Source organism: Neltuma alba, unplaced genomic scaffold (assembly GCF_004799145.2).
Source record: "Neltuma alba isolate B1F8T4 unplaced genomic scaffold, ASM479914v2 tig00011927_pilon, whole genome shotgun sequence".
Lineage (NCBI taxonomy): Eukaryota > Viridiplantae > Streptophyta > Magnoliopsida > Fabales > Fabaceae > Neltuma > Neltuma alba.
In genome coordinates this window covers 239,216-248,862 of record NW_021636517.1, presented here as the reverse complement: position 1 = coordinate 248,862, position 9,647 = coordinate 239,216, and the positions used below count along the sequence as shown (strand labels likewise).

The 9,647-nt window shown below is 30.5% G+C and overlaps 1 protein-coding gene across 1 annotated transcript; it reads left to right on the top strand.

Annotated features, from left to right (window-relative positions):
* Positions 1-7,593: 7,593 nt before the first annotated feature.
* On the top strand, positions 7,594-9,191 carry LOC114719605 (glutamate receptor 2.2-like). Its single transcript, XM_028905119.1, has 3 exons — positions 7,594-8,886; positions 8,987-9,085; positions 9,183-9,191. The coding sequence occupies exons 1-3, from the start codon at positions 7,594-7,596 to the stop codon at positions 9,189-9,191; spliced, it is 1,401 nt and encodes a 466-aa protein (XP_028760952.1).
* The last annotated feature ends 456 nt before the right edge of the window (positions 9,192-9,647 follow it).

Sequence of the window (9,647 nt, the reverse complement as noted above, 5' to 3'; positions counted from 1 at the left end):
GCGGAAAGGGAAACCCGGGGGGAACATAAGGAAGTTGGAATATTAATAATTTTACATAAAAAGTTGGAAAGTTAATTTACTTTTTACAAAACCACTCTTATCTATAATTTCTTAGGATTTGTATTTCTTAAATGTATGTTTTGATTTTAAATAAAGGTAAACTTAAAAAATTACTAATATTTCTTTTTTAGATGATAGTAATAATTTAAAAATCTTTTCTTACTTACTTTGTTTTTGCCCTTGTGAACACTCAATTTTGTTCGGGTCCCACAAAAAATATTAAATATAAATAAAATTTAAAAAAGAAAAAAGGGGGAAATAAAAGAATAATAAAAGAAATATTCTCCTTAATTCTTTCTTAGAGACCAAGTTTGAAAATCTGCCTGAAAAAGAAAAATTAAATAAGAATATTTTTCTCACAATAAATGGTAATAAAACAAAAGATAAAATTAAATGTTGATTGGTCTCTAATTTAGGAAATGTGAGGTAAACACGTTAAAGAGGAAAATCAGAAAAATTAGAAAATACGAATAAAAATTCCTCACTTAAATTGATTGGCTCCTCAATTTAGAAACGTATTTTGGAGTCATAATAGTTAAAAAATAAAAAAACAAAAATAAAAATAAAAAAACACAATTTGATAATGAGTTGGTGTTTAAATAGGAAGTTACATTATGAATGATAATGGAGGAAAATTAAAAAACGAAAATTAGAAAAAAATTGAAAAACTCTAGATGGAGCCTGTGAATAAGAGAGTAAGTGTTAGACAAAGGTACTTAGAATTTCCCGGTGAAAAAAAAAAGGTAGAGAGCTTTTCTATCATCTTATTTCATGAAAATGAGTTGATTTTGAGAAAAAGAGGAAAGACCTAACTAGAGAAAAGTTCTTTGTTCATCTTCTTCTTTCTCCTACCCAAGGAAAGCGTATACTCTTGTGATTGTTATCACATTTGTAAGTTTGGGCTGTGATGGCTAAAGGGTTGAATCTAACATGATTTTAGTTAATTCTCACTACTCCCCTTCTTTTTGATTTGTTTGAAATATGCTCTTATCTATTTATTTCCCATATGTACTCACTTTGGTAACTACTTTCTTCTTTTTATTTTCTATTTTATTTCATTTATTCTATTTTTGGTTCATGTCTTTTTACTAATATGTGTATATTTTTTTTATTATTGGCTTCTTATATAATGTATCCATTTTTTTTAGCCAATTGATAAGTGGAGCATCAAGTATGAATTTTCATTCATATCTATTATGTTTAACTTGAGTATCATGTTGATTTATTTTTGAGTGTTCTTTTTTTTTTTCCCCCCCCCGAAAACACTTCTCTTTTTAAAATCTATACCATGTGAGGTTTTTCAAACTTTCGCAGGTATCTAGATTTATTGGTAAACCGTGTGAAATCATGAGAGTCTCCGCAGGAATACCAATGTGGTCGTGCAAATTTTCCTTTTGAAATAAAAAGAAAGAAAATAGTTTTGGCACCATATTTATAAATAAATAATAGAATAGAAAGTCTTTTTAAAATACATACATGTAATCTCAAAATGTTTTTTTAGAGCAAAGTGAGGTTTTTAGAACCTCTGCAGGCTTGAACGATTATTTTCCCATGTGAGGTTATGGAAACTTCCGCATGGAGGATAATCTAAAATTTCTTTCAAAAAATATTTTTTAAATAAAAATGCAAAATTTCTTTTCATATACTAAAAAATACAAACCCACCAAAAATCTTTTTTTTTAATTGAATAAATATTTTCTAAAAAATACTAACCAAGTGACACGCATTTTTACTTCCGAACTACGTGAGATTTGATCCCTCTAAAGGGTATATAGGCTTTAGGTTTTTATCCTAAGTCAAGTTTGGATTTATAAATAATTTATTTTTTTTGTAAATAAAATTTTTTTTCTTTGTTTCTATATTTTTTTAGGGTAATTAAAATATAATAAAAAAGCTATATTAATTTTGAGTAGTTCACTTAAGGTAATCGTTCTCTTGAATGGATATTGTGAGGTGCCTAGCACATTTTCCACACACAATCAACTCCTGAATCCTATCCGGTTTTCATAGAGCACATCTTTTTTTTAGGTTCTTAAAATTACCCATTTTAAATTTTGGTGGCGATTCCTTTTTCTTTTTCTTTTATGGGATGACTAGGATTCGGGCACAACAGCCCTCACCAGCCCTCAATATCTTTTCTTACATTCGTTGAAGGAATATGAAAATACTTTTATAATGGTTAATTTAGTGTCTTTTGGATAGTTTATATAATTGTGATTTTCATGTGCGCTCATAATAAATAGTAGCTCGTGTATTTTCATTAAGAAAATTCAAAATATTCCTTTCTTTCATGTAAAGTTTTTTTAAAATATAAATGATACTCCCTTCTTGATTCTTTTCTGGTTTACGAAAAATTTACTCTGCCTTTCTTTCATTGATACATGATTTTATTTTTTATTTTTAGACACTTATTCCTAATTTATTAAACCGAAAAGCATTTTGCAGTTACTAATACTTTTTAAAATTTTTAATTTGTTACATTTATACAGTTCTGTTTTAAATTAGATATGTTACTTTCTATAATTTTGCTCTATTAATACAATTAGTTTTTGTACACGAATTAGTGGTACTAATACAGCAAAATTAAAGTATCTAATCAACAGGAAAAAAATATACCATTAAAAGCCTGGATTGGAGACTCGGGTCATACATCACTTTATGACCACATGATTCCTGCGTTGCGTCTTGCGTCACTCTTCCCACGTCACTGCCCTCTTGTTTTTTCCTAATCGATCACGGAGTATACTAGACTCCACTATTGGCCAAAAAAAAAAAGAAAGAAAAACTAGATTCCACTAATGCCCCCTCCCGCGTCACTTTTTCATAAATAAATTAATTTTTTTAGGTCTTTATATCGACAGTAGAATTCAAACTCACGACCTTATGAGTTATGAGTCGACTCTTTATCAATTAGACCAATTCTTATTTATTACAAAAATTGGTTGTTGTTGGCAATGAATAAATAAATTAATTTCTTTAACAGTACTCAAGATTGGTTGTTGTTGGCAATAAATACATAGATTGTTAGAACGGAGGTGAGAACGTGTGTGTACATTTAAAAGAATAATACCCATATCAAATTTTTTATATTTATTATGTCAATTTTTCTAATTATACATGATCATAATCAGTATTTAATCATAAATTCAGATAAAAAAATACATGATCATGTGTAATTGAAAAATTTGATATAAATCTACTTCATATATATTGCATAAAGTGTGAGAAACCAATCACAATGTTAATGACTTTTGAATAGTTATATTTGATAAATAGATCTATATATTGACAAACAAACTATATTGTCTCCCATTCTTAATACAAAATTTAATTTGCAGTCCAAATCAAACTTTAAACTAGATCTCATATATTAGATGTTAGAACAAGGTAGTATATGCTACCTCTTATTTTTATAACAAAAGCTAAATAATAATGGAGGTCGGGGCATATCCAGAAAGAGGAAGAGTGGGGGAGAGAGATAGAGAGTGATAGCATGAGACCGATAATGGTAGAGTTGGAGAAAAGCTTGAAAGCTTCTTCTCCGTCAAGTCTTGTTGTGCTTTTAGTATTATTATGGCTTAACATCACAGTAAGGCCTTCCATGGCCGCACAAACAGTACCAGTAGGAGTCATTCTCGATCTGAACTCAAGACTTGGTGAAATGGTGAACAACAGCCTCGCCCTCGCCGTCCAAAATTACTACTCCGTTCATAACAATACAGCCACCAAGATCGAGCTTGTGGTCTGGAATGTTTCTCAGAACAACATCGTCATCGCGGCATCAAGAGGTAACAAACACTACTTCTCCAATCTCCATCTTCTTAAATTTAATTTCTGTCTAATATTATTTTTTTGACAGATTTTTCGTAATGATCATTGACCAACTAACTTAAAATTAGTCTGAGTCTCATGAGTTTGCCTGGTCCTACTATCATCCGTGACTCATGAATTGTGTGATGTGCTAAATTGTCGTCAAAAACTGCTGGTGACCACCGGCAGCTTCCGGCGACTAGCAGAAGTACGAGATTTTTTTTCTCCCCACAAGTGAGGGACGATAAGGTCATTTTACCTAAATTCTGAAATTTCATTTCGTTCTAGTGGACTGATTTGAAATTTTTTAATCTTGAAGATATTTATTTCTTTTTTTTTTCCAATCTGGCACGAGGGAAATGAAATGAAGGAAAATTTTAATATGCTTGATTTTTTGGAGAAAAAAATTGGAGTAGGAATAAAAGCTTTTATTTAATTTTTTACTTTTTTATCTTACATATGCACTTGATTGAAATTTTAGGCTTAAACATACATTTAGTTATTTAACTTTATATAAAGTTTCAGTTTGATCTTTTAACTTTAAAGGGTATACTTTTAGTCTTTTAATTCTAAAATTATTAGTTTTAAATGATAATTTTTCTATAACAATCATGATTGTTTTGAAAATTAAACTTGGGACCTATTTGGGTGCTCTCCAAAACCATGGTTTGGAAGGCAAAATCATGGTTTGGGTGGGATGTCACCCAAACAGCATCAATTTTGAAAAAATAATCCGAAACCATGGTTTGAGCCAAAACCATGGTTTTAAGAGAAGTAAGGCCCTGTTTGGATAGCAGGCCAAACCATGGTTTGAGAAAAAAAATCCAAACAGGCACAAATTATTTGAAACCATGGTTTTGGAACCCAAAACCATGGTTTCGGGAGAAGTGAATCCATTCTGCTTCTGATTCAAATTAGAGAGTATGATTGTGCCTATTAGAGTAAATCTCAACAATAATATGACTTTAACACCCCTTAATTAATTTTTTATAAACATATTTAATCTTATATCTTATAAATAAATATACACATATTAATTATTTATTAATTACATTATCTTATGTATTATTAATTATGTTGGTAAAAAATATATTATTAACAATTTTATTCCTTCAAATTAAAATATATCATACAATCTATATTTTATGTAATTATCATATTAACTTATGCTTTTTTTAATAATTTGTACATATAAAAAGTGCTTCTGATAACAACTATCTAAACACTCTCACTTCTCAGAATCACTTTTTCACAAAATCTATTCTTTACAAAATCTATTTTTTTTTAGAATTTATTCTCCAGAAGCTATTCTCCAAACCATGGTTTGGTTTCATCCAAACACTCGAATCTATTATGTTTCTAGCTCAAATTGGAGAGTATAATTGTGTTTGTCAGAGTAGGTTTCAACAATAATATGACTTTAACATCCATCAATTATTTTTTTATAAACATATTTAATTTTATATTTTATAAATATATATATACATATTAATTATTTATTAATTATATTATCTTATGTATTATCAATTATGTTGGTAAAAAATATATTATTAACAATTTTATTCCTTCAAATTAAAATATATCATAAAATCTATCTTTTATGTAATTATCATATTAACTTATACTTTTTTTAGTAATTTGTATATATAAAAAGTGCTTTTGATAACAACTATCCAAATACTCTCACTTCTCAGAATCATTTTTTCACAAAATCTATTCTCCCTAGAATCTATTCTCCAGAAGCTATTCTTCAAACCATGATTTGGTTTCATCCAAATACCCTCTTAATATGTTAGCATTTAGTAATATTTTATCCACATTTAATAGTTCAATGTCATCATTTTTTGTTGACAGTTCTATGATTAGAAGATTAAAAGTTTACTTTTTTTAAATTTAAAGGACTAAAATAAAACCAAACCATAGTTTAGAAAATAGCTTCTGGAGAATAGATTTTGGGGAGAATATATTTTAGAAAAAGTAGATTTTCTGAAGAAGTGATTCTGATAAAGTGAGAGTGTTTGGATAATTGTTATTAGAAGCACTTTTCATGTGTACAAATTACTAAAAAAGGCATACAAATATGATAATTACATAAAAGATAGATTTTATAATATATTTTAATTTGAAGGAATAAAATTATTAATAATATTTTTTTACCAACATAATTAATAATATATAAGAAAATATAATTAATAAATAATTAATATATGTATGTATATTTATAAAAAAAAAGATTAAATATGTTTATAGAAAAATGAATAAAAAAGTGCCATAATAATTAAGATGTTGCATCGATATGGAGCATTCATAATAAGTTTTTTTTAACTATATATTACCAGTTTGGTCGAAGCTTTCTTTCAATAGAAGTTTAAGACCTTGTCTGCATATTAACTCTTCAATTAGGTTTTACATTAATAACCGGAAAAATAATCTTACATTTAAGACCAATATTAACTCTATAATTAGGTCCTACATTAAAGACCGGAATAATAAATTTGTTAATTTTTTTTGCCAACATAATAAACAATGTATGAAAAGCATATATTAATTACTATATCCAGTTCTAAATATAAGAGCTAGTTGACTAATTTGAGTAGATTAAAAAAATAAGTTAAGTTAGTTATTTGTAATAAATAAGTGTTGCTTTTCCTACAATATCTCTATTAATCAAGTTTATTGGTTATAACTTGAAAAACAATAGACAAATATGAGAAATAAAGTTGATTGAGATTTTATATTTAGGATCAAATAAAATTCAAATGAGGTCTTATATTAAAGACAGGATGTAGTAATTGTTAATATGTGTATATATAATTATAAAATATAAGATTATGTTTTTAGAAAAATAAATAATTGTTTTCAACCAAAAAAAAATTACTGTGGGGGTGGGGGAGAACCGCTCAAAAAGAAAATTTTTTTTGCTTATTACAAAACCTTGGTTTTGATAGGCAAACCATGGTTTTATGATAAAACCATGGTTTCAAAAAATTGATGGGTGTTTGGGTAATTTTTTTCCCAAACCATGCCCAAACATCTCCAAAGTTAAAGGTTTAAAAGTATCCTTGAGCCAAAATTTTATAACTTCATTTTTTTATTTTTCTAAATTGATCCTATTAAAATTTTCTCTCTCCTCTCCCTCTCTATTTTCTTCATTAAATTTTGGAAAAATTGGGAATAGATTCCTGATTAGGAATTTCATTAAAATTGAGTTGCACAAAGTTCTTATGTGTCATTTGCCAATTAAATTCTCAACGAGAAATTTATTCAATTTTCCCTTAATGTTTCATGCCTGTCATAAATAGGATATTTCATTTTATTTATTTAATATAATATGGTTTTTTATCTGTTCTCCATTCCTGTCTCCCTGCCTCTCCCAATTAACATAGAGTAGGCCCATTTTGTTACCACTTCCGTCATCATTATAAGTCCATCCTTATTATAAGTCACAAGCAATTTATTATCACATATAAAAAAATGCGTGATAAAATTTTTCAAATTTATCCTTCGTGAAGTTTGTTCTTTCCCTCAATTTACAAGCCATTTTCAAATGTCTCTCCTTTTTCCCTCTTTTCAACAACAATAAAACGAAGGTAAAATTAAAAAACAATTATTAGATACCGTGCAAGTGATGACTTATAAGAAAGACGGAATTGGTATAAAATAGGCTTACTTCATGTTAACATGGAGAGATCAAGGTGATAGGACTTGGAGACACCCTTTGATATGCAAGCAGCTTATTATCTCATGAAAAAAGTAAAAGTACGTGCCCTGTTGGGGCCGCAGAATTCAGAGCAAGCAAGGTACATTGTGAGACTTGGTGAGCTATTCCAAGTTCCCGTCATTTGGTTTCCCATAACTGGTCCATCTCTTTTGCCACCGCCATCTCCATCCTCCATCTACATCGATCAAGGCCTTGATTGCTATCAGTTCCAAGCCATAGCCGCCAGTCTTAAGGCTTTTGGGTGGCAATCAATCGTCCCCATTTATGAAGAGACTGAATATGGCAGTCATCTTGTTCCATGCCTCACCAATGTCTTGAAAGAGATGGGCATACGAATGGCTAACGTAACTGCCATTACTTCAGATTCATCAGATCTTGCAATTAACATTACTCTTAACAGGTTAAACAACATGCGAACACATGTATTTCTTGTCCATATGAGCATGGATCTCGGAACAACATTTGTTTTGTCTGCACAAAGGAAAGAGATGATGGGTGAAGGATATGCTTGGATACTTACGCAAGAGCTATCTTCTTTGACAGATCCTCAAGTTACAGTCAAGAGAAACTTGTATACTGGCCAAGTCCTATCTGGGAGTTTTACTGATTTCTTTGCTTTGAAAAGGTATATGCAAGGTGCATTGGGAGTGAGGCCAATGGATTCTAACAAAACAGATGTGCGTAAGGGGATAGAGAATAATTTCACTGCTAAGTTCGGAGGAGCTAGTCTAACTATCTATGGATGGTGGGCTTATCACACAATCGAAGCATTGGCTATGGCATTAGAGAAGCCAGGCGCAGACAATAATGGCACAAAACTTCGAAGTGAAATTCTGGCTACTAATTTCACAGGCGTGTCAGGGATAAATTTTAATTTAAAAGGAGGACAACTAGATCAATCAGTGCTTGAAGTATACAATGTGGTAGGAACAAGAGAAAGGATCATCGGATCTTGGAACCCCAAAGATGGATTTGTTCAAAATAATAGTAAAAGTGGCGAGGTATCTGGTGATGGATACCAACTAAGTGGTCCACTGGCACTGTGGCCGGGTGACACATTGGATAAACCACCAAAGTTGAGAATAGGGGTCCCAAGAACAAATTCTTTTCCTGAATTTGTGAATGTAGATAATTCTAGTAAGCATCGGATTGATGGCTTTGCTATTCATGTGTTCTTAAAAGCTATCGGTCATTTGCCGTTTCTGTTAAATAATTATGAGTTTGTTCCCTTGCCCAAAAAAAGCGACACTCCCACAAACTATGATGATATTCTCTGCAGCCAAATGAAAGACGAGGCAAGTTCGCATGCATTCTTGTCTTTTTGAGCTGGCTTACTTTGTCAATTTAACTACAAGTTCATCTTCACACTTGCTCTGTATATGAAAATATTTGCAGGATCTTGATGCTATAATTGGAGACATCACAATTGTAGCAAAACGCACAAACTGTGTTGATTTCACGTTGCCGTATCTAGATTCAAGCGTAGCAATGGTGGTAAGGGCGAAGGCCTACAGAAGTAAGGGAATCCTCTTCAAACCTTTCGATTGCTTACTATGGTTAATTCTTGGTGTGATTTTTGTGGGCGCAACAGCCATCATAATTACGTTAGAAAAGAAAAAAACCCCCGAAAGAGACAGAACCAACGAAGAAGACAAAACTAAAGAATTTCGCTTCAACCCTTTCCTTGTTTACAGGATGGGTGAGTTCTCTTACGTAGCATATATACTATGCTTATATGTTATTATGTTTCAATTTGTGTCTCATTCGTACTCTATCATACAGTACCCTTGATATCAATGTTCTATGTACGATATCAATATTACAGATGCTATGGAGTTTAAAAGCAAATCTGCAGGATGGATGGTGATACTGACGTCACTCCTATTCATCTTAGTAGTGCAAGTTTACACGGCGAATTTGACTTCCATTTTAACACAAGGAGAGAAGAAAGAGCCTGCATTTAAGGACGAAAATGGGGTTAAAAGTAGCAATGTGTTTGTGGGACATCGAAATGGGTCGTGGGTGAAGGAGCTTCTGATTAACCAAATGGGATTCG

Bases quoted from the DNA above. Each gene is read 5' to 3' on its own strand.
- LOC114719605 (XM_028905119.1), top strand. From the start codon at position 7,594: ATGCAAGCAGCTTATTATCTCATGAAAAAAGTAAAAGTACGTGCCCTG. The intron at 8,887-8,986 runs GCAAGTTCGCAT...AAATATTTGCAG, and splicing joins GCAGCCAAATGAAAGACGAG to GATCTTGATGCTATAATTGG.